Source organism: Athene noctua, chromosome 19 (genome assembly GCF_965140245.1).
Source record: "Athene noctua chromosome 19, bAthNoc1.hap1.1, whole genome shotgun sequence".
Classification (NCBI taxonomy): Eukaryota; Metazoa; Chordata; class Aves; order Strigiformes; family Strigidae; genus Athene; species Athene noctua.
The window spans coordinates 6316354-6339976 of NC_134055.1; the positions used below are offsets into that span (position 1 = coordinate 6316354).

Genomic DNA, 23623 nt, shown 5'->3' on the forward strand with positions numbered 1-23623 from the left:
GGCGCTGGGGACGGCGAAGGCGCTGCCCCCGCCCGCTCCGCCGCGGTCCTCCCGCCCGCCTGGGGGCGGCCTCCCGCCCCCCGCACGCGCCGATCGGGGCGGGGCGCTGCCGGCGCGTCGCGGCTGAGGGCAGCGAGGAGGCCGCGGGCCGCGCCGGGCCGGGGCCGGGGCAGGGCGGGCCGGGCCGGGCCGGGGTCTCTGCTGTCCCCTTCGCAGCGCTTCCCGACTTGACCCTGGGCATGGAGCCGGCGGGCCCGGCGCACCGCGGCGCCGTGAGGGAGCTGAGGTGAGCGGCTGGGGGTGGAGGGGCGTGAGGCGCGGGTCTGAGGGCGGCTTTTCTGAGAAGGGGAGAAAAGTGGCTGAGTCGTTACGTAATTAACTCAGAATTAGCAAAACTTGTGTTTCTGCTTAGTAGCGGGGAGTTACACTAATTGGCGATGTTACGTAGTCGTAGGAAATAGAGAAGAAAAGCTGATTTTCTGATTTGAAAGCGTCGCTACTGAAGTCGTTTCAGGGAGGCTTATCGAGTATTGTTCGGGTCCTTAGGACTTTCCCGAGACCTACTTATATGTAACGAGGGCAAGATCTACTGCGCTTGCTATTAATATATCTAGAGTCTCAAATGTGTTGCTTTTTGTGCGGAGGAAGGAACTTGAATGAATCTTTGGTTTCTGCTTTTACGGTGTTTTTACACTGTGTCTTCGCGATGTGTTTTCTGTGGTGATAAGTTGCGGTGTCTTGCGCTGTGGGCTTGGTTCACTGGAGAAATCTACTCAAAGGGTGGTTAAGTAGCTGTCTGAAACAGGAAAATTTAAAAAAAACCAATCCAACGAACGCTAACATTTGCTCAAAGATCTTAAAAGTCATGGCAGTATTATAAATACTATGGCCCTAAAAAATTCTCAGCTATTGAATCATTTCAGGACTTAGTGATGCTAAATAATGTCTCCAGTAGTTTGCTTGTATTTAGGAATGTTTGTAGGACGCATACTTGAGACTGTACTCTAGTGGTACTGAAAGCTTCCAGAATAGTTTGAGCAGTGTCGTGCTCCCTTTGGTAAAGGCTGTCTTTGTGGCATCAGATGAAAATTGGTGTCACTCTAATTTTCCCTGCTTGCTGCGGGCAGTACTTGTACGGCCTTGTGAGGGAGTCGGGAGCATCAGTAGACCTTCGGGACTGCATAGTGCTGTAGGTTATTTGCTTTGCAGATGCACATACCTTCCTCACTTCTAAGTTTTTCCTGCAGACATGGTCATAACCTGCAGTGAAACTGAATTCTTGATGTTCTTGACATTTTTACAAGTGTTTTTTTCCTTTGGTGTAAATTCTAGCACTGCAGTCTTTCCTGTGTTCTTATCAGTAGAGTGAATACTGGGCACTTTGAGGAATTTAATTTCTGTCAGTCATGACTGATGACTTCAATATTATTTCAGTTTTGTTTAGTCAGATAATTGTCTTACAAATTAGTAACTGGAGAGTGTTCCCAAGCGATACATCTCTGATGCCAGAATTAGATCTGCAGCATACATACTCTTTTTTTTTAATTATTTATTTTTAATAGCTTTTGGCTGACTTCAGTGTACTCTTACAAAGAGAAACTATTGGTGAGAGAAATTTTGGATCATTTTAATCTGGTATGCAAGGTCATTTTCCAGCTCTTCCACATACATTGTGTGTCACCTTCAGCAAGCAGTTGATTGGGGATAAAAATATGGCCCTAACAGTGGGTGTGTTGGCAGGATTCACTATTTAACTGTCAGTGTTTGTAAGGTCCTTATAGGACCCTAAAATGAATGGAAAATTAACAGCTTGTTGTATTTTAAGTCTGCCTGACCTGTAACGAGACTGACAGTAAAGTAAATCCCTTTTTAGAAGCTCTGATACTGAAATTACCATCTTACAAAGAAACAATAGGCAAGTCCTATGACATGTAACTGTTTCTGACAGTGCTCGGGAGGAGCACCGGCTTTGCTTAGTTGTGGTCAGAATGGTGTATTTGTGTATTTGGGAGCTGGAGATTATGTTCCTACTAGCCTACAGATAGAGGCACATGATTGATTCAAGTCAACAATAAATTCTTTTAGGTCTTGAGCTTATAGAATTAACCACATTAAATCTATTATGAAGAAACAATTCGCTGTGTGAGGTAGGATGGGATTGCAGCTTTTGTAACAACCCGGTGAATGTGGTGGTAACGCTACAGGTTTTTTCAGCGTTGCTGCATCCACATTTGTCTTTTTGTGTTGCTGAAGCAATGCTGATTTTCCAACGAGTGAAAACTTGATCTGGAAGACCCTTAGCCATCTGTTTCTTTTATACTTAGGATTTTAATGGGCTCGTCCTTCAGAGTGTAGTTATTCTTTTCTTTTGAGCAAATGGCATCCTTCAGTAGTGAAGATGCATTTCAAGATTCAGCAGCCCTCTCCCTAAACGATGTGGAAAGCCTGCAGAGCTTCCGCAGCCGGTCTGCAAGTTTCAGCAGCACGGGGTCCAGTGGCCGCTTGCAGCTCCGTCAGCGAGTATCCCAGCTTATGGCTTGTGTAGAGGACATCAGCTCGGATGATGAAATTCATGAAGAAGTGTCTCGCACTCTAGATGAAGCTTTCCGTATCTGGGGGAAAAAGCTGAAGGATAAGTGGCAAGAATTCAGGTTTTGTTCCCTCTAATGGATTGTTTTTGTGGTGGTGGTGGTGGCGTTTCTTTTTCATGCTAGCTAATAAATAGATTTCTGATTGATGAAAAGTGACAGAAAATCATTGTTTTCTCTAGACAGAGATTCTGTGGGGAAATTAGATGCTCTTAAGGTTGGTTACCTGTTCACGTTTCAATTTTAGCATTGGTTTTGTGTGACTTTTATTTGTTTGTAGACTACACTTAGTTACCTGGAATGTGGGCACAGCTTCTCCACCTCCTGATGTCACTAGTTTACTTCAGCTCAATTCACTGGGCCCAACTGTGGATATGTATGTTATAGGGTACGTATATATTAAAGAACTTGCTTCGTAAGTTTATTGCAAAACTGCAAAGTTTCAACAGCTTACTGTCTGTTTTGGGAGGACTGTGCCATGTGAATCACTGCCTAGGAGAAGGTTTAACATTATTGCTAAAAGACTAGAGTTAGTGACTTAGAACAGAGATGATTTCTAGCAAAAGAATCTTCTCTCCTTTCTGCTGTTGTTTTGTGACAAAATACAGAATATCTTTTTTCTAAACATACAAAAAGTGTTTGGCTGCCGTTTTCTTTGTTGGCACATAGAGGCATATTCATTTTGATATGAAAGTTATCCAAAATTCAGCATGTTTTATAGAAGTTAGTGCGAGCTTATTAGGCACAATCTGACATCATGTTTTCCAAACTTTCTAGAAATTTTAAAGACCTGATAATAGGTTATTTGTCATAACATATCTTGAGTCTAGCATGGTCTTAAGCTCTGTCTTCAGGTGTATATAAGCTCCTTTAACTTTGCTTTTCTCAGTGTTAGATGTGTTAGACCTGTGGATGGATTGAATTGCTTATAAATGGGAAACTGAACAGCAAGAAATTTCTGACTTGCACTGAGAGAGGTCCGTTAGGATGTTGTGGTCTGTGTTCTGCAAAGGTTATATGAATTCTGTCAAAACCAAGTGATACAGTGTGAGTAATCCTGATCTATTCAGCTTACAGGAGGTGAACTCAAGAATCACAAATTTTCTGTCTGACTTGGCATTTGATGATCCATGGAGCATTTTTTTCATGACTGTATTGTCTCCATTGGGATATATCAAGGTAATTGTTTACATCTCTTAAATATCACAGCAGTGGAGGAAAATGTCTTCCCCAGCTCCTTTCAGATTTTTTTTCCCCCCAAACTCTCTGTAAAAGATAAGTTGATACTGTTTTTTGCATGTGTCAGTCACTTCCATAGGTATACATATGTTAGAAGTGATTCTGCATCCCACTTGTGTTTTGCTGGTTTGTTGCTAAAAGCAATTTTATTTTTTCTCTATTAATAATAATGTCCTTAATTTTAGCAGTAAAAATTGGACGTACGGTTTTTCATTTCTCATTTGGAGTAGCTGGGCAGTTTTGTTGCTTTTGCAGCTCAGATGACAAACAGCAAGAAGTTGCTCAGATATACTGGCAGTGGCCCCTGTAAGTGCTGCAGAACCGGGTAATGAATAGAAAAAAACCTCCTGTCATAGTAACAGTTCTCAAGGAACAGAGTAATGAAGACTATTGAAAATTAAATGTAATGTAAACTTATACTCAACAGCATGTTTCTTGTGGCCACAATATCTCTATCTTGTTTCTCGAAAATTTTTTTGCTCTGTGCAATACTGGGGAACTGTATTGTGATGCTTCTAATGTAATCTTACTTAAGTACTTGCTTTCAGTGTGAATATCCCAAGCAATGGCTGTGATTCTGGTTAAGATTGGTAAGGTTTCTTTTTCTTTTTTTTTTTTCCCCAACTTGTTTGCAGGTGAAAATAAATTGTATATATGTAAACCAGTATTTTAGCAGGTATATATCTTTTTCTGAGGACATTATTTTTGTTTGAAGACCTAGAACGTTGTATGGTAGTTTAAGTGACAAGATTTTTTGTATATCTGGGTATCTGGGGCATAACAGCTAAAGTACTAGCTCTTTTAATAATGCAAGCAATAAACTTAGGATGTCCTGAATTTCTCTAATAAAGAGATACTAAAAGCCTTTTGAATGTTGCATTGGTTTTCTAAACCAAGTATTATTTCAGGGTGGTTTTGCTGTGATGATTGTGTTATGTGCATGCTAATCAGACTTAGTAGTTGTGCCATTCTTTTAACCATAGCTAAACGAAACAAAGGACCCATTGGGAATTACAAAAAGGAAGAAAAAACATTGTTCATTCTAGTGTAAGGCATTGCTGATGAACGTTCAGAACCTTGTCTGTGGGCTGACATTCAGGCCCTGTATACAGACAGTTAACAAGAATTCTGAGTGGTATGCATGGTTGCTTTTGAGCTCTAATTTATAAATGTGGCACTTTGGGCACACTAATGAATGGATGCTGCCACCTAATGGTTTTCAGCAGGACTTGATTAGCTCTAATAATAAGATGGGACTGTCAGGCCAGGTCAGAATCAAAACAGGCAGTGAGGAGAGGTTCTGCTGGGAATTTGGCTGAGAAGGGGAGGAACAGTTACCCCTTCTTTGCTGACCTGTGACAAGGTTGGGTGTGGAGGAGTAGTTGTCATCCTTGGGGCATTCTGTCCCTTCCCTAACAGGGTCCATTTTCAGAGTGTTAAGGTGGTTGGGGTCAGTCAATTCTTTCACCATAAACAGAATCACGTCCCCTCTGTGAAGGGTTTTTGCTTGGTTTGGCAGTATGTATTGGTGGGACCAGCACAGGAGGCATCCACTGTGTTTTGGGGTTCCAAGACCTACAGAGAGAAGAGGTTTCATACAGATTTTTGAGAAACGTCCGGGGAATGGTCCACAGCAGCATGAAATGTAGCAAATAATAAAGGGACTGGAAGATCTTGGTATCTCATGACATAATTATGGAAAGGAGAATAGTGGTTATACAAAACGTCTGATCAGATACAAATATTTATGCATCATCTAGATATGTCAGCTTTAAACTGACAGAGGGCAGATTTAGATGAGATCTAAGGAAGAAATTCTTCCCTGTGAGGGGGGTGAGGCCCTGGCACAGGTTGCCCAGAGAAGCTGTGGCTGCCCCCTCCCTGGAAGGGTTCAAGGCCAGGCTGGATGGGGCTTTGGGCAACCTGGGCTGGGGGAAGGTGGCCCTGCCCGTGGTGAGGTAGTTGGGACTAGGTGATCTTTAGGGTCCCTTTCAACCCAAACTAACCTGTGATTCTGTCTGGTAACTGACATCCATCATTTCAGTATACTGCTTAGTATTTTTGGGGGGTTCAAGAACATTAATGTATATTCTGAAATCATTCAATTGTGTAGATGTGGAGGCAAAGGAAGGAGGAATTCTGTTTTAAATTTTCAGCTGGCGTGTACTTCCTCAGCAGCTGTACAGTCAGTGTTATTCTTAGTATCAGGTTTTATTCTAATGTAGTCTTTCTCCAAGTTCATCCAGCATAAAATTGAGCTATAATGAATATATTTCAATGTCTGTATTTTAAATTGAAACATTATCATTAAAACAAACACAAGGAATTTTGTGTCTCATGCCAGGAACACTGTAAAGTTCATAAATTTTTAATGAAGAACATCTTTGTTAGACTCTTTCCACACATACACAAAAAGCAAACCACAAAAAAAAAAATCCAGTGTCTTAAGCTTAAACAGTGTCTTACGTGCTCCCTAAGCATCTTTGGGAGTGTTTGGTAAATCAGCTTTTACAGGCTTGCAGGCAAGAGTTACTGCTGTTGGCAGCTCATTGTTTTTGCAAATGCCTAGGAGTAACTGCTGTGCTTTTTAGGCATTTTAATGGCATCCAGAATGATTAGTTCTCTGCTAAAGGATGTTGCAGTTTGAAAAACTTGCTCCTGTTGGAGGACTTGTAGGTGCGCACTGTTAATATAAGTGAAAAATCAAGGGTTTGGTTCCTCATGAATAAGATGCTTAAAGGTAGAAACAAGAGACTGGTGAGGCAGAAGAAAGGTCTTTAAAGATGTTTGGGCAAATACACAAGTTTTGAGGTCAACTTCAGATTTGTAACGTTACAACTAATCTTAATTAGTTGAGAGATTCATCAGAATTGTTTATAAGCAAGTCTGCCCTAAGAATGCATTCTTTACAGCCCTGAAATGTGTCTGTTTAGTGTGTCACACTATTGAAGCCAGGCCTGGCAAGGGACTTGCATGACTTCAGCTAGTTGTTCTTCACCTAAAAGCTTCTATGAACTAGACCTCAGGAATTGTAGATACACCCCTGGAAATGACCGTGCTGCCTCTCGTATCTCTTCCAGCTCTCCTCCGTTCGCATGCAGGGGTTACTGCTGCTGCTCTTTGTGAAGCACGTCCACCTGCCTTTCATACGGGACATTCATACCCACTACACACGCACGGGCCTGTATGGATACTGGGTAAGGAAGGCCTGGTTGCCTTGGTTACACATGGTGGGGTGTGCCTCTAAATGGTTTCATGGTGGGAAAGAGGATATATGGTTTACTTAAAAATGAATAAACTGACAAGCAGCGAGACTCCCTTGTTTGAACCTTGTATGTACAGGCTGTAATTTTACCAGTTTATTAGCTGATACGCAACAACTTATGTAGGAAGAAATTGTATTAGTTTAAATCTAAATAGCAAGATTTAGGACTGTATAGGTGGTGGTGATAGTTATGTCTGCAGGCGTTGACTGTAGTTTCAGAGAATGTTGTGCGTCTTCCGTACCAGGGGAACAAAGGAGGAGTCACTGTTCGCATGTCCCTCTATGGTCATACAGTTTGTTTCATGAACTGCCACTTGCCTGCTCACATAGAGAATACAGAGCAGCGACTGGATGACTTTGAGAAAATTCTGGAAATGCAGTTTGAAGGAGAGAATATTCCAAGTACCTTGGATCACGAGTGAGTTGGTCAGACCCTATTCTCTCTGTATTCTTTTTATTTGTTACATGGTCAACTCATGCACTGAAGATCAGTTTGGGTTTTGGAGTTTTCATCCATCATTTTTATTTCAAATGTCTTTTCAGCCTTGGCCTTGAATCCTGGGAGGAAAAGCTAACCTGAAAGATGGAGGTCTATTTTGCAAGACTCTTCCAGTCTTGAATTACATTAAATTTGTTAGCGTATGTACTGCACATGTGATGTGCTGGAGAGCTTTAGAAGCTAAAGCCCATTTATACCAAAAATCCTTTAGATTGCTATTAGATGTTTATCTTCCTCCATTTTTTGAGAAGATTTGTGTTATGTTTTGAGCTGGTTTTATTCCTGTTGAAATTTTAGAATCTGGCTGAGGGTGTCTCAGCCTTTAAAACCTTGATAGGTGATTTCTGTAGCTATATGAATTACACTTTCCTCAGGTGTCTTACAAAAAAAAAAACCACCAAAACAAACCTGATTTGGGCCACTAATTGAGCTCTTGTTCTTAATTGTGCAGGAATTATTTGTATGTTCCATTGTTTCCATGTGCTGAAGGTGGTAGTAGAACTGTTTAAAACAGGGTTGAGAAAAACATTTTAGTTTAGGTTTGTTTGTTGGTTTTTTTTTTTAATATACCTTTAAAACTGCCAGGACAGATAAATCTGGAATAGATACGTAATATCACTTTAATTGTTAATGAATTAATTAAAATTAGGTAAAAATGTAGGACACATGAGTTTCAAAATTATTACTTTTCCTACCTTAGTATAAGTGTTTGATATTTCAGTTTTCTGTGTTGCATTTTCTCAATTACGTGCATGGGCATGTACCAAATCACTTGCTGTCATCTTCTAAGAAGAAATTACAAACAGCATTAAAAGAAAAGTTTTGTTTCCCTGAGATCAAGTTTGGAGTATCTGCCCCTGAACAAAACCTTGAAAGTAGGGATTTTCAAAGAGAAGTTATTTACTTAAAAACCAGCTTTCCCGTTGTTTAAAACTTTGCTGATGATGCACTCCAGTGCTTCGTAACAATAAGTTTCTTTGCTAATAATTATAGAACACCCAGTAGGTATCCCTGCTTTCCCAAGGCACTAAACCAGAGCTCTGAGTTATTGTATTAACATAACCAGCTGGTGTATAGGTCATTAATTTTGTGAATTATTTTACCTACTGTTAAAATTTAATTCTAAATCTGTCTCTAATAGAGATATAAGTCATTAGGAGATTCGGCAGAAGGTAATACCCAGGCAATAATGAGCAAGTGACAAGAATGCAACAGACTTCATTTATTATTTCAATTTCTTCACATTTTTTGTTTAGCAGCAGGTTATCCCTGTGTAATCTTACCTGCAACTACTTAATGTCTGTGTTTAAACTGTTCAGATTAAGTAATATAAGTGATTAGAGCCCCTCATTAGTGTAATGCCTTATATTCTATTGAATTCTTCCTTTGTGTTAATGGATTCCTATAAATCTTCCTTGGGTTTTTGCCCCCCCCTTTTTTTTTTAAAAGTGTTCTCTTCTGTTTTGGGGATCTGAACTTCCGGATAGCAGATTATGGCATACATTTTGTCCGAGAATCAATAAATAACAAGCGTTACAATCTGCTGTGGGAAAAGGACCAGGTATGTTGTCTTACTCTGTTTGGAGAGTTTGGTTGGTTGGTTTGGCTTTAATACATACAGACACAACACGGTAGTTAACATTACCTCTTGAGTTTCTAATTTCTGTAAAGAGCACAAATTCAGAGTAGTCATGGGGTGGGACAGATCTAGCTGTTCACTCTCTTAGTTCACAGTCACAAGCCCCAGTGAATTGTGAACTTTTTCTGCTTTTGTTTACTTTCTTACTCATTTACAATGCCCATGTTTGAAGCTTTCTTTGAACTTCATGGCTTGCAAATTGTTCCTCACCTTCATTTCTCTTCCTTTTTTCCCCCCCTATGAAGTATATTTAAGAGAAGCTTATTCTGGAATTTGTTTTGAGTAGAACTGCTACAAAACTTGTAAAGGATTTGTGTCAAGAGTTCTGGCAGTAACCAAGAGGCACTCCTGAATTTACCTTTCCAAATATGTTGTGCCGACTTGAGAAGTTGAATTCTTCTTGGAAGACACTTTCTCATCTCCTTTTCCAGTTGCCCTTTAAACTCTGATTTTTAAACATAATCTTTAAAAGTTACTTTTTAATTCTGCAGTTAAATATGGCAAAAAAGAAGGAAGCATTTCTTCAGGAATTCATAGAGGGTCCTCTGCAGTTTAAACCCACCTACAAGTTTGACCTTTATTCGGATGTATATGATACAAGGTAAAAGCATAATAAGATGAGTTTAGACATGGAATATTAGAGTGAATGTGGTACTTGACTAAATATCACTTTCATAAGCAAACTTGAATTTCCTGAATGTACTGGTTAACTGGGGCTATTGAGCTATTCTGTTAGGCTCATTCAGTGGTCACGTCTGAATAAAGAGTATTTCTGGCTCAAGAAGCCTGAGTCTGGTGATTGCATGAGGGAAGTAGTGAAGCAAGCCAGCTTTCTTTGTGCAAAGACTAGATTAACAGAATAAATTATCGCTTGTTTAAGCCACTCCTTTTTAGTTGTTTAGTAGTAAAAGTGTCCGTTGGTTGTCAGAAATGAGCAAAAGGAAAAGAGTAATTGTCCACAATTTTTGTTTTCCTTCTCTGCTTAAGCATTTAATTAGATATTGCTGGTATTTGAAAATAAATGTAATAAATATGTCTTTATAAAATATTTTAAGTTGAAAATGGAGTAGCTTAAGTTTCCAGCATTTTTCTCTGACACTTTTTTCTCTGTTTGTTGATAAGTATTATCCTTCTGTTGAAACATAAGACTAAGTTCTTGTCCAAACAGGGGGTTTGTACTGATATTTTTCTTTACTTCCAGAGAACAGAAGTCCCTGTTTTGGTTTAAGTAAGAAGAGAACTTTTTGGATTTCACAGATTTGTAAATATTTCAGAATCAAAACAATGCTCCTTCCCGAGCTTTTGATTTGATTTTTGTGAAATATTTGAAAATCAGATGACAGCTGATTTTCTTCAGGGATTTTCTGAACCTGTCTGAAGCTGTAGTGTTATCTACTCTGCTGTGCACTTAATATTGGAAGTTTATTCATTTGGCTCCAAAGACGTTTTGCTCCCTACTTGAGTGTGAAGAAACATAATGGGAAATCCAGTGAACAAAAAATACCTATAATCATCCAAGCCTAGACATTGTAACAATGATTCACAGCTAGTCTGTACTGGCTCACGTAAAGAACAAAAGTATGATTGCTCATACTCTGTGCATTCTGTTAGAGCTAGCAGAGGTATTTTGGTCACATGGAGGGTGACCTCAAGGCAAGCACCCTTGAAAAGTGTGCTTTATGTGAAGTACATAGTATTTTGTTATCTTTAATACTTTTTCAGTGTGGATTTTGCGGGTTTGTTTCCCATCTAATATGCCTTTTTCTGTAAAATAGTGAGTGTATTAACTTAAGCTGTTCTTTCGGTATTTTCTTGCACAGCAGAGCAGACCTATGGCAGCTCATAAAGATTTCTGTCGGTTTATATAATTACTGAAGTAAGTGGGATATGGCCCCTTAGTCATTTAAAATCTTTCCACCTTATTAAAGGTGAGTCAGACTTCTATATGGGAAGGGGTAAAACAAAAGTATGTTGAATGTTGAACTAAATGGCGTTTCCAGTTTCTGATGATTTTTGATATTCAAAGTTATTAAACTGACAGTTTTCCTTGCACATCCTGCTCATTAACTTTTATAATCCAATCCAGTCCATTCTAATTCCCCTTCCATAGGGTATGATCTTTTCTCCAGTTTGAAGTGATACATCCATGCAGAGAGTTACTGTTAAATCTTCCTCCCACTACCCTTCTCCACAGAGAGAACCATGAAAGGCTCATGTCTTCTGTTGTTACTGATATGGTGTAAAAGGAAACTCTGAATTACGATTACAGTTTAATCTATAGCACAGTTGCAGGTTGCAGACACAACTTTCTTGATTATGGAATTTTTAAAGCCTTTTGTTACGAGACAGCAATAGCTTGCAAACTTGGAATGCAGGCTAGTGCAATTTAGAGGAACTTTAAATAAAGCATTGCTGTGTCACCTGTGAGTAGTATAAGCTACCTAAGTTTGTCCATTTTTTGTTGTTAAAAGAAACTTGTTCTTAAATGTTTTGAATAATTTCAAACCTCATTCAGACTCTTCCTCCATCTTCCTTAAGTTTATGCCCCATATCTCAGAATAACTGTACATTTGAAGCTTGGGGAAGTTGCTGTATTATCTCAATGTAATTGCATGTTTTTATGGAGTGTTTTAGGAGAAAGTATCATTTCCTGTATGAAGCCAACTAACCCACTGAAATGCCCTTCTCCCCTTCATTTTACTCCTCTTTCAGAAACCTCTGAAACTTACCTGTGGTAAAGAGCATTGAGTTCAAACGAAGGAAACCTTGCTTGTAAAGCATATTGAACAGAGCTGTAAAATGAAGCTTGTATGTGATTGCCTTCTTTTATTAATATGCGTCTGACAGTCTTTGAACTTTTGAGTAGATTTTGCACGGTATTCTTAGCTTTTGGCAACTGTTTTTCTTCGCATTTCACTTTTATCTTACGCTTTTGCAGTGAGAAGAAAAGAAAGCCGGCGTGGACCGATAGAATTCTTTGGAGAGTGAAAAATCTTTGCCAGCATGCATCAAAAGAAGGCGAATTCACTGAAGAGGAACAGACAATTTCTGTTACTTTGAATAACTATATCAGTCACATGAGCTATGGCATCAGCGATCACAAACCTGTTACAGGAACTTTTGGGCTTGAGGTGCTGTCCCAGTTATGTTGTTAAGAATAACTTTGTTTTACTAAGTGTTGCCTTACAGAAGCTGGTTTTCTAAACTTTAAGTAATAATCTCTGTTTTGTTCTGATTGTAGTGAAGGCAGAAAATTGCTTTCAGGTTATTTCCGTTCAGTTAAGAGTCCCACAGCAGGTGTGACAGAGAATAACTTGAAAAACTGAAAGAATGACAGGCCTGACTGACTTTAAATTCTTTTCTTTTGTCTAGTTGAAGCCTCTTCTATCACATCCTCTGGTCACGCTGAATCCTGAGGGTGAGTGGAGCGCAGAACATGATGTTCTAATCAGCTACTCTGCAGCACCTGAGCTCCCAAGCAGTGCTTGGGACTGGATTGGACTCTTCAAGGTAATGTTAGTGCATCATGGCTCTTTTAATGAAGATGGTGAGTATGACTGGAGGAGGTAGTTGACAGTCTTTTGTGATAGGACACTGTGATTCTTGCTGGTGCAAAACTCTCCGAAATAGTGATGTGTTCTTGATTGCCATCAGTTTCAGTATGCTGACAGTTCAGTTGGATGGCATGTGAGCTCTTTCGCACCCTTTAAATTCTCTGCAAAGATAATCTGGTGATTTATTTAAGTAAAATTGTGCAGAAGCTGTGAAGAGGAATTGTCCTCCCCCAATGCCTGCACTTCAGAAGATTTACACAGCAAAGAGAACAAAAATAAAGTCAGTGGAAGGGTGAGAGAACAGAGCACTTGCACCCTCTCAGAAACAAAAGATTTGTGCAAAATGTTTTGATCCTAAAAGTGAAATGTTTTAATTACTTCAGTAAAGTAGTAAACGTCTCTCTCACAACTTTGAGTTTTCTACATAGTGTGTTTTTTGCTCCCTTCAGAAGGCTGATGGTTTGCATCTTTCTTTGCAGGTGGCTTTCAGGCATGTGAATGACTATGTTACTTACGCTTGGGTAGAAGATGATGAAATTTCTTCTAACAAAGACAGTAAACAAGTAAGCTAGTTGTATTTCTTTCTCATGTAGTTTCCCATGGAGTAGCATTCAAGGTCTACTTGTTCCATATCCCCTTCCTCTTATGGGGGGGTATCCTCTTTCCCAATCCAGGCTAATTGGGAGCCGTATTATTGTTTAAAATCCCTCTTGCTAATTCTTATTAATTTTCAGGAAGTCTAGCATACTGTCCCAGGTGTGATCATATTGCTTAAGGGAATTGATGAAAAAGCAATTTATTCCTGTAGTGACTTTTGATTGTACTAAGAACTACTGTCATTTTATGGTTTTGTCCATTTCTGCCACTGAAATAAGGGGCCATTTTTTAATCTGATTGTCATAAAGTTATTGTGTGATTTTCATTACAGTTGTAAGTACCTAATGTTACTAACAGTTAGTTTCAGGTATCTAACACAGCTACAGATGTGGGTTTCTTAGCCTTTTCTTCATTTTGGCTGTTGTGTATTTTGGTCCCTCTTTAAAAACTGCTGTCTGTTTTCAAACCAACCAACCAACCTTATTTTGAGTACAAATGATCTGTTTCCAGAGGTATTTATCTGAACAAAGAGAAATTGAAATGTAATTTTGGAGACACAGTGAGTGCAAGGATGGATGAGATTTTCCAGACAATAATGGAAAGCAGTTATTTCTTGGTATTTTGTAAGTTAGCATCAAGTTTGCAGCCAGAGCCCAAATCGTATTGTATCAATATTCTGAATATCAAAATTTCTCTGATACCATGGTTTTGTACCACTAAGCTTAGAATCTGAACACTATGAATGTTGTTTTAGCAGGATACTGTGGACTTAGGAACCATCGGGTCTTTAGGCTGGTACAGACCCGAGGTGGTGGGTTTACTCTGCTGTTTTGTGGAACAACTTACTGCAGTTCATCTCCCTCCCTGCTGTTTGTGTGGCCTTGCCCCTTCCCTTACAACTCCAGGTTTCTTCTCATTTCTTGCTGAACCAAGTCAGCTTGCAAACATGGTGAAGGATATTCACTTTTCCTCCCTGAGTTAGTTTCCAGATGGTTTCATGGGTTATTTCTGTCCTGATCCTTTTTAGCTTATGCTTTAAAACTTGTTTATAAATAGTAAATACTGATTTGCTGTCCTGAATGACAGAGATTGCTGTTTTGTAAGCTTCTTTCTCTGTGGAAATTGCCCACTGCCTATTATTATTCTTGTTGACAGGTTTACATGAGTGCTGCAGAAATACCTGATATGGGAGGAGAATTTTTGCTTTGTTATTATAGCAATAATTTGCAGTCAATAGTTGGCATCAGCCAGCCTTTTCAGGTAATATATTCGGAAGCTTTGTTTAATGTTGATGTGATTTTTATTTCTTTTGCTTTCATGTGTCTGAATGTAGGTGTGTGCAGCTGTGTTAATCCTGGGAGAAGTGGCAGCAGAAGTAATTGCAAAAAGGATATGTGCTGGCTAACATCCCATAAAAAAATTTGCTGATATGCTAAAAGACTCTGAGTAGCTATTATGGCAACACATTGTTGTAATGAAATAAGACAGGTTTCTTTCAGCTTTCATTTTTGGAACTCCAGGCTCTGTCAGTTAGGTCTCTAGTTTCTGTAAAGATGAGAACTGAAACTTAAATGCTGCCAAGTTTCTGACAGATTGTAAGTGAACTCTTTGTGTTCCATTCTGTGGTAGATTTGCAGAGAAGTACTTCCTGTATATTTAGTCACTTGAATTTGGGAAAGACAAGGGATCTGGAACTCAAGTAATTTAACAGGCTGCTTTGTTTAATTTCTGAAAGGATGACTTAACCTGCACAGACTAGATGAAGCGACTGAGCGTTGCTGCTTCTACGCAAGCTTTTTTTGCCAAAATCATTTTGTTTGTGCATAATTTTCCATGCTGTCGTGGCTTTTCTGCTGTGTTGTAGAATGGTTAAAATGGAAGTTCTGCCTCGTTGTTGGATGGAGAGGTTTGAGAAGACTGTGAAACTACTGTCTTAGGGGATACACTATTGAAAGTTGCTGGGCTGGCTGGTATATCTCACTGATACTATTCATCGTTTTCTTTCTGTATTGGTGAGAAACATTGCAGAGTCGAGTATTTCACCTGTCTTTGAGCATAAGATCTACCACAGACTCTGCAGGATGATTATCAGTTGTATGTGGATACAACACACCATATGCCTTTCTTTTTGCATGACACTTAATGTTTTGGTATCAGCCTAGTGGGTTTTTAGTAGATTTTTTTTAAAATTCATAATTGCTGCATAGATGCATCACTTTCAGTGTTCTCAGTTTCTATCAAGTATGTAAGACATCTTTTTATAATGGTGTATTGATAGTATAGAGCAACATGGTGTTTCTGAATGTGTTAATAAATTTATTAACTGCTGTCTGTCTTCTAGATTCAGCCTAACAGAACATTAATAGGAAAGGATCTGACACAGGAAGAGAACAGTTGGATGCAGAAACCTGACAATCTGGCATCGCAGGATGAATTCTGAAGGCAGAAAGGGCATTTAGTGGTCCTGGTTCAGGAGTTAGATGATTCTTTATGTCTTAGTGATTATAAGCTTTTACTCTTAGAAGATGGAGTAAGACAGTGCAAGTAAGACAGGTAGGATTGTTCAGAAACTTTGTAAACTCATAGAAGATAATTTATTGTGGAAACGTATTTTTATTGTTACAGGGAGAGTAACTCTCTTGCACTGGATCAGAACTGTAAAAATAGCACCTAATGAATGCTGTATGTTTTAAGGTGATAGACATTTCTAATATAATGATTTAACCTAAGTAAATCTCAATCTATAATAAATTTTTAGGCTTTCTCCTTTTTTGTAGAGGGTATTTTATTTACAATACAATATTTACTATGCTGTAACCACTTAATCATTGATTTTCAGATTTTGAGTTTAAATGGAGTTATTTAAACATTATTTATTAGATTCAGCTAGTTAGCTTGTTTTAAAATTTTATTTGACTTTCAAATGTAAGCTAAATACCTTTTGGGAAAGAGATGTGGCGACAAGTCACATGAAAACAAAATCTTTGGAATGTGTAAATTCTCCTTTGGTAGTAGATCACTTTTTTTCATGCCTTACTGATAACTGTTTGTAGGAGTTTCCATTGTTTTTTCCAGATGGAGATACATTTATCAAAACACACTTTTCCTGATTTTTTTTTTGGTAATGCATCTTTTGTAAAATGATTTATCAATTTGCCTATGCATTTCTCCTTCTGATTTAAAAAAGTAAAATAAAACTGTTTTTATGTTAGTCCCTGGCTGAGGGTTAACCAGGATCCCACAATTTCTGAAAGAAATTGCTTCAGTTGAGAAATGCTTTATCATAGGTGAGCAGACCAATAGCACTTGTTTGCAAAGAGCTAATGGTCATGGTACTAACCCTGATTGTTTTTTGCTGTCATTGAGTTTAGAAAGCTAAATCCATATTTAAGTACTTCCCCGATACCATCTTGCCATGTAGTTGCTACACTTACTACGGAGACGATGGGAATTATAAATGGGGAATTTCAGTGAAATGAGTTTTTTTCTTATGGCATAATCTCTGCTACCAAAATTGGAAATCTCTTCAATTTAAAGCAATTGGTCTGCAAAATTTCTGTTTTCTAGAGGTGCTTAGACCTTAATGTATCCTGTACACTTGAGGATGGAGATGGAATAAGAAAGATCATGTACCTTTAAAAACCTGAAAGGTAGTTAGCTTCAGAAATGGTTTTGTTTCTTGATGAGGAAATGGAGATGTTTGGAAAGGTTTGGAAGAGGCACCAACATTCCACAGCATCTCAGACTGAGGTGCTGGCAAAGAGCACTCGTGAGTCTCCCATGTTCTAGGTACCCAGCTTCGAGCTACCTGCTGTGTACGGTAAGTAAAATTAGTTACTCATCACTGTCATGTTGGCTGTGGATGGAAAAGAGAAAATTTGCTTCAAGTGGAAGAGCAAAGCGAAGGATGTTGGTGTGTTTATGTTGGAATATTGCTTCAGAACAGAGTGGATTCCTTTTTGCTGTTTTTCTCAAAGCTTTAGCTTTCTCAAGATTCTTTTGAGATAAAAGGTTAAGACCTTGATATGACATTTGTTTTGCAATTACTTGCTTTATATCATTCACTGTATAAAGTCTGCAGTCCGGGTGTCTCTGTATAATGTGGAAACTATAACATAGGTTAACTGGTTAGGTAGTTGCAGTGTGGGGTTTAAGAACACAGCTTCTGTAAATTTTAGTTAGTAGTAGCTCAGCTTAATGCTTGGTGTTGGGAACCATTTCCACTTTTAAGTGGTGAGTGAGGGCGGGTTCAGAGGATACTGCGTTCATTGCACGGATTAAAACTGCCTTGAGATTTACAGTTTGTACATTCCTGTTAGACTTTGGACGAATAATAGAAACCATTTTCACATTTGTACCTGTCTTACAAGAATTTGTTTTGCACTAGATCTTTCAGATACGTGACTTTTCATGGCAATTAGGGCATCGGACAAATCTCTACCGAATTGTAAAGAACTTTTGCAGTTCTTGAGTTGTGCTCTGTTTCTGATTTTACTTGTGGAACTGCATTACTGTACTCCATGCAAGGAGATTCTGTGGAGTGCTCAAGGAACAGTGGTCTTTGAATTCCAGACCACAGCTGGCGATTTGTTGTGGACCAAGATCCAGTTTCTTCTGATCAGGGTGCATCTGCTGTTCGTGAGCAGCTCAGAGGGGGAGCTATACAGCCGCTTTACATGGCAAGAAACTCAAGATCCCTAATGTTGTATGAGAGCTGATAACCCTCTCGATCACTGGACACAGAAGCTGCATTTTGTAAACTAATCCTTTGAACCACAGGACTTCACTGAAAATGCCCACAGCAGCTGTGATTGAATCTGCGTGTGTGTTAGTAGGATGCTGCACAGAACTCTATACTTCTTTCTTGAGTATTATGCACACAGTGGCACTTTTGTTTACTACTGTTACCTATGGTAGCTTTTCAAACTATTCCATGACCTGTAATGATGCAATTTCTGATGAAAGTTATCTTTCTTAAAGCACCTTTATTGGATGTTATAATCACTGGAAATGTTTTTATATTCAAGCCTTTTCTTTTCATGTACCACTAAAATAAATCCTGGCAGTGAAGTGTCTACATGGCCTGTATTAATTTGAGAATGAAGACGTTGGTTCAGGTGGGGAGGATTAATTTGTGCACGATAACCTTTCTCCAAGAAACTTTGCTCTTGTTTAATGCACTGAGAGAACTATTTTGGAATGGAAATATGTCAGTAATAACATACGAAGTAGGGCTTTGGACTGCAAAAAACCGGCGAGGACAAATACTGTTTTTTCTTTTGACAAAGCAGATTAATTTTTTTTCTATTTAAATGAATCCAGTATTAAATTGACTTCCGGTTTGGATTCTCTATCTCCCCCCTCCCCCATTGAGGGAGGTTTTGATGATGTCCTTGTAAAAATGCTCAAGCCACTTCACATTGCTTTCTTAATTTTTAAGAACAGGTTCTTCTAATTTCACTTTTTCAATGAATTTTTCAGTGTGATTTGAGATGTCTATTTTGTCTTTGTGAAAAATCTGCTATGTTATACTTAGTATTTTAAATTTTTTATGTTTTAATATAAATTTCCTATCTAGTAATTTCCATCTAAGGGTAATTCCCTGCTGTTAGAGAATTTATTTTAAAATAGGAAATATGTCTTACCAGGGAACGTTGTTCAGTGTAGCCTTATTTAACTTCCATATATTTCTGATTCCTAGCTAACCTCAGGATGTGCAGTGTATCATTGCACACAGATAGTACAGCTCTGTGTAAACAGGAAATATTTCTAAGATGTCTTGCGTGTTTGTTAGACCCTAAAAATACGTTCTGATAAAGACTATTGTTTCTACTACCACTACTTCCTTCTCTGCTCTTGGACACTAACTGACACTCAGATGAACTTGTCTTAATTAATATACTGCTGTGGAAAGGGCAGCTGAACAATGCTTGAATTAGGTTTTCCTTGAGAGAGGAAATGATGCCTTTTTTGAGAAGTCTGCATTACTAGCAGGAGTATTTCCGATGGCCCTATCTGTCCTTGGATATAGGGAGTCACTATTTGAAAGTGATTGAAATGAAGCAGTTTCTTTTGTGATAACAAGATATAGAGATCACAGAAAGTTCCTCATACTCACCACTGCATCAATACCAAAGTTAATTAACTTTGTAACTCATGCGTTAAGGAGATACTATCCTAGTTTCCTTATACGTGGGGTTTTTTTGTTTATACCAACAGTGAAAGAGAACAGAGAAAAGCTTTTTGTGTAAAGATGGAAGTGTTTGAGGCCAGTTGTCTATGTGCACAGCTTGCTTTCTTTTAACTCTCTTTCGTCAGGCGTGCGCCCAAACATCAGAGTGCTGTGTGTACCCAGTTGTGCACAGTGTAAGCTGCTCTTTGTGTGGCTGCTTTGTTCAGCCAAGGCAGTGGCACTCGCCACCCGATGAACCTGTGCAGAACACGGTGAGTTACTCTGGAGCCTGCTCTGCTCAGGAGCTGTGCTGAATGTGTCTGCTCAGTCGCTTCAGTTTAAGAAGAGTCGTGTATCCGTGTGTGTGCATCCCACCTCCCTGTATTACAGTGGAACTGTCATCTTCCCCTTGCAAGGTCTCTGCAATTAAAAGTAAGAGCATCTCATATGTGCAGTCTAGAAGGTAGCAAGAGAACCTGTGTGGGAGCTTTTGAAGCACAGGTTGGAAGAATCATTGGAGGAAAACAGTGAAGTCAGGGCAAGACTGGGAGATCTGGGAATGCAAACTGCCGAGAGGAAGTGCAGAGGTGTGTGAAAAATTCAGAAAATAAGAATTTGCTAGCACCACAAAAAGAAGAATAACATAGTAGCAAACATTTTAACTTGTTAACCGTAGTTTGACAGTTGTCAAATACAGGCATCAGCCCTAGTCAGGAATGTTTCAGCATTGCTTGTCAAGTACAGGCTTTACTGTAACTGTGGTTTTAAAGTGTACTGCTTGGTCTCAGCAGAGACCACACCATGTTCCTCTCATCTCTCGTCTGTTTTGTTCTCTCTTTTATATATGTTTTTTCCCAGCCTCTTTCTACTGTCTTGATCCTTTTCTTCTTTTCCTCTTGTTCACACTTGTAGCCCATTTTCAGAAGGTTTTTTTCACATAATTCTGGTATCTACATCTCAGAAATCATTCCAGTTAAACAGCCCTTGTGTTCTAGACTATTAATCTTTGTAATTTCTCTGTATAGGAAGAGGAGATAAGATAGGCTGGGTATTGCTCTGTATTACTGAGTAGGGTGGTTTTGTTTGGAGAAGTGACAGTGATGTTTGGTTGGTTTTTTTTAAAATGTGATAAAATCTCTTTTTCAGTAGAACCCTATATTGGGAAGTAAGTGGTCAAGGAAACAATTGTTGGACTGGAACAATCTTGTATATAACAGCTAAGGGAAGTATAACAATAATTCCAGGTATGAAACATAGAACAGTGACAGGCCATTTCTTTTCAATTACTGAACGGAATGGTGTTCTCTATTTGCTCTTCAGTGGCCAGGTGCTTGTTAATCTTAACTACTAAGTAATTTTTTTTGACAAGCAGCATCACCTGGAATTGGTTTGTAGTAGAGTTGAAAGTTCAAGTTCGACTATTTCAAGAAGGTTGAAGGAATTGTCCTCTAGCAGCAAGTCTTAAAATACCTGATACTTAGATTGATCTTTTTCTTCCCCAGTCACAGCTGGGTTATTTGCATCTGCTGGGGGTGTATGGGGGGGTCATAGGCCTACTACTGCATTAATGGATGACATGGCTCTGTAGTTTGCCCTTAAACCAGTGTTCACCAAATTATTTTTCTCATATTCATAGTAGGAATTTTTTGTGCACTAATGTGCAAGTTAATTTCCCTTGTCATGATTAGTTAGTTACTCGAAGCTTCAATTAATAATGATTTCATTCTGCAGCAGTTTGAAGAACTTCTGCAGTTACCATGGGAGCAATCAGTATTTTCTATTGCTCTATCTCTAAACCAAGTATCTTGGAGACAAAGATGAAGAATCTTTTCTACATAAAATGCCTCGGTAGATCTGTTAAAGCCTCCTGCAGGATTGTTTCGTGCTAATACCTATGAAACGGCATCCGCAGTGACTTCTCCAAGTCCACTGAGACTAAAATGGAACAGCAACAAAGTTTGTGGCAATAAACACGAACATAAATTTAGGCTTCTTGGAACTGTCTTGACACATTGTAACTAGTGGAAACTAGTCTTGAACTTAATTGTTGTTTCAGCTCACACCTACACTTAGTATAAATACAGAGGTTCATCTCTTCCTCTCGCAACAGGGCTCTGAACCAAAGATTGCAGTTAGTCAAGGTCTTCTCCCAGGCTGCTCGGGGTGTTCTGCTGCTGTGCATTGAAATCAGAACTATCCGTAAAGAATAGAAAGATTAACTGACTGACTTTGGAAAAATGGAACTGCAAATTGAATGTGTTCCTACAGGAGAAATCATCCGCGTGGTTGGCTGCAATGGAGAACGCAAGACTGTAAGCCTGATTTTTATTGTTCTTTTTTCCCTTCTTATGTCTGTTACATGATAACCAGCTTAGTCACCATTGTCCTGAACTGTGAAATGCTAGTGCAAAAATACAAGGCTTCTGCAAGACTGGGTGGTCGTTGGGGTGACTGTAGCTGTGTTGTGAACAGTTTTCTCTCATTAGAATGAAATTAGTAGCAATGGATGTTAATATTAAGTGACTGGGAGTTTAGCAAATTATCAGAGTATATTTTTCTGTAGAAGTACTTCGGTGTACCACAGTTGGTGTGAGTTGCAGTTGGTGTATTGGCCTGGCCGTATTCATTCGATCAGAATTGTGGAAGCACTTTAAAACAACAAAGGGAGGGAAAGAGCTTTGAAGAGAGTATTTTGATCCTCTTCAATATTGATTGTCTGCGTCTCCCCTGGATTTGTGCCCTGAATGTTATGGGAAGGTTCACAGATCAAAAGTTCAGTGGTAGAGGACCATATTAGCGGGCTGTGATTGATGTCTCGAGGAACTGAGTATTCTGCTAACTTGTGACTTTTATTGAGCTGGGTTCAGGGTTTGTATGTAAGCAAATGGAAAATCCATGAGCTAATTATTTCTGGTTTGACATGTTAGATGTAAACAGTTAAAAAGATACAGAACTTTTCTAAGAATAATTTCAATTTTCAGTAGTTGGAATGGATGGCCAATCTGTGTTTTGCTTCAGAATGATTTCTAACTGGATTTGTATACTTGCTAATTAAGAGACTGAAGAGAAGGAACCGTGTAAAAACTGTTTTAATTCTTCCTTATGTTTAAATGTACCTAAATGCAACTGTGAATTTATAGCTCTCTGTCATAGGTAGTTATAAACTGTTGAACAGATCTTCAGCTCTGGTAGCAGATTGCCCTGGGCAGAGCCATCTTGTGCTGAGGTACATCTGTGCATGCTGCTCCAGTTTCCTCACATAGTCTTTCTAGTAAGTAATCTGAAACTCGATCTGAAAATTAGCTAAAACACTGCAGGGGTTACACAATTGTTCGGTAGAGTCATTCCGCTTCAGAAAAACCTGAGAGCTCTGCCTTGTCGGGAGATGAGAGGGTGGCAATTCTGGTATTCTTTGGTTTCCAATAAATGGTCCAGGAATGTTACTTGGCTTATTTGTAGTGACAGTAGAGGACACTGGCGGGACTGAATTGTCTTTCCCAGAGGGATCTGTTCCTTTAAACCTTACCCCGAATAGCATGTGCCAGGACCCTGGGGGAGACATCAGAGAAGAGCTATTAGTTCAGCTTTCTAAAAAGTTTTAAATACTCATTAACGGTCCATAAAACTGCAGTTTGCTACTTTGAGAACAGCAGTCTGTGTTTGTCGAGTACTGTCGGTGCTGCGGGAAGAGCCAGAGAAAAGCAGTTTCCGATGTGCTGTGCTTGAACAGAAGCTCGAGGTTGGAGAGGCGTTAAACCGCCGCAGGAACGGAGAGGCAGAGCTTTGCCGTGTCAGCCCCGTGCGCCCCGCTCTAGTAACGAGAAATCCTAAGCAGAATTTCCTCCGGATCCAGACAGGTGCGGCTGCAACTGTCAGCACCGGGGACGCCAACCGGATCGGTCGGGTCGCTTCTTATCGCGGCGGGGGGTGCCGGGGCGCTCCGGGGCCCTGCGCTCCCCCGGAGGCGGGTGGGGGGGAGCCGCCGGGCTGCGCGGCCGCGGCCCGCCCCGCGGAGCTGGCGGCAGGTGAGGGCGGAGGCAGGGCCGCGGCCTCCCCGCCCGCACCCCGCA

General features: G+C 39.5%; 1 protein-coding gene across 5 annotated transcripts; it reads left to right on the forward strand.

The window, feature by feature from the left end:
• Positions 1 to 124: 124 nt before the first annotated feature.
• Positions 125 to 18458, forward strand: INPP5K (inositol polyphosphate-5-phosphatase K). Of its 5 annotated transcripts, none has more exons than XM_074922785.1 (13): positions 125 to 286; positions 2869 to 2976; positions 3659 to 3767; positions 6908 to 7024; positions 7338 to 7510; positions 9041 to 9152; positions 9722 to 9831; positions 10432 to 10458; positions 12169 to 12361; positions 12603 to 12740; positions 13264 to 13347; positions 14537 to 14641; positions 15723 to 18458. In XM_074922785.1, the coding sequence occupies exons 1-13, from the start codon at positions 240 to 242 to the stop codon at positions 15819 to 15821; spliced, it is 1422 nt and encodes a 473-aa protein (XP_074778886.1). In that variant the 5' UTR covers positions 125 to 239; the 3' UTR covers positions 15822 to 18458. The 5 variants fall into 5 exon arrangements, with proteins under 5 accessions (XP_074778886.1, XP_074778887.1, XP_074778888.1 ...); XM_074922782.1 differs by lacking the exon at positions 125 to 286 and adding an exon at positions 2036 to 2651; XM_074922786.1 differs by lacking the exon at positions 10432 to 10458.
• The last annotated feature ends 5165 nt before the right edge of the window (positions 18459 to 23623 follow it).

Excerpts from the sequence above, each read along its gene's own strand:
- INPP5K (XM_074922782.1), top strand. The coding sequence starts at position 2,377 with ATGGCATCCTTCAGTAGTGAAGATGCATTTCAAGATTCAGCAGCCCTC. Across the intron at positions 2,977-3,658 it reads GTGGATATGTATGTTATAGG|CTTACAGGAGGTGAACTCAA; the intron begins GTACGTATATAT and ends TGATCTATTCAG. Across the intron at positions 12,362-12,602 it reads CAGGAACTTTTGGGCTTGAG|TTGAAGCCTCTTCTATCACA; the intron begins GTGCTGTCCCAG and ends TCTTTTGTCTAG.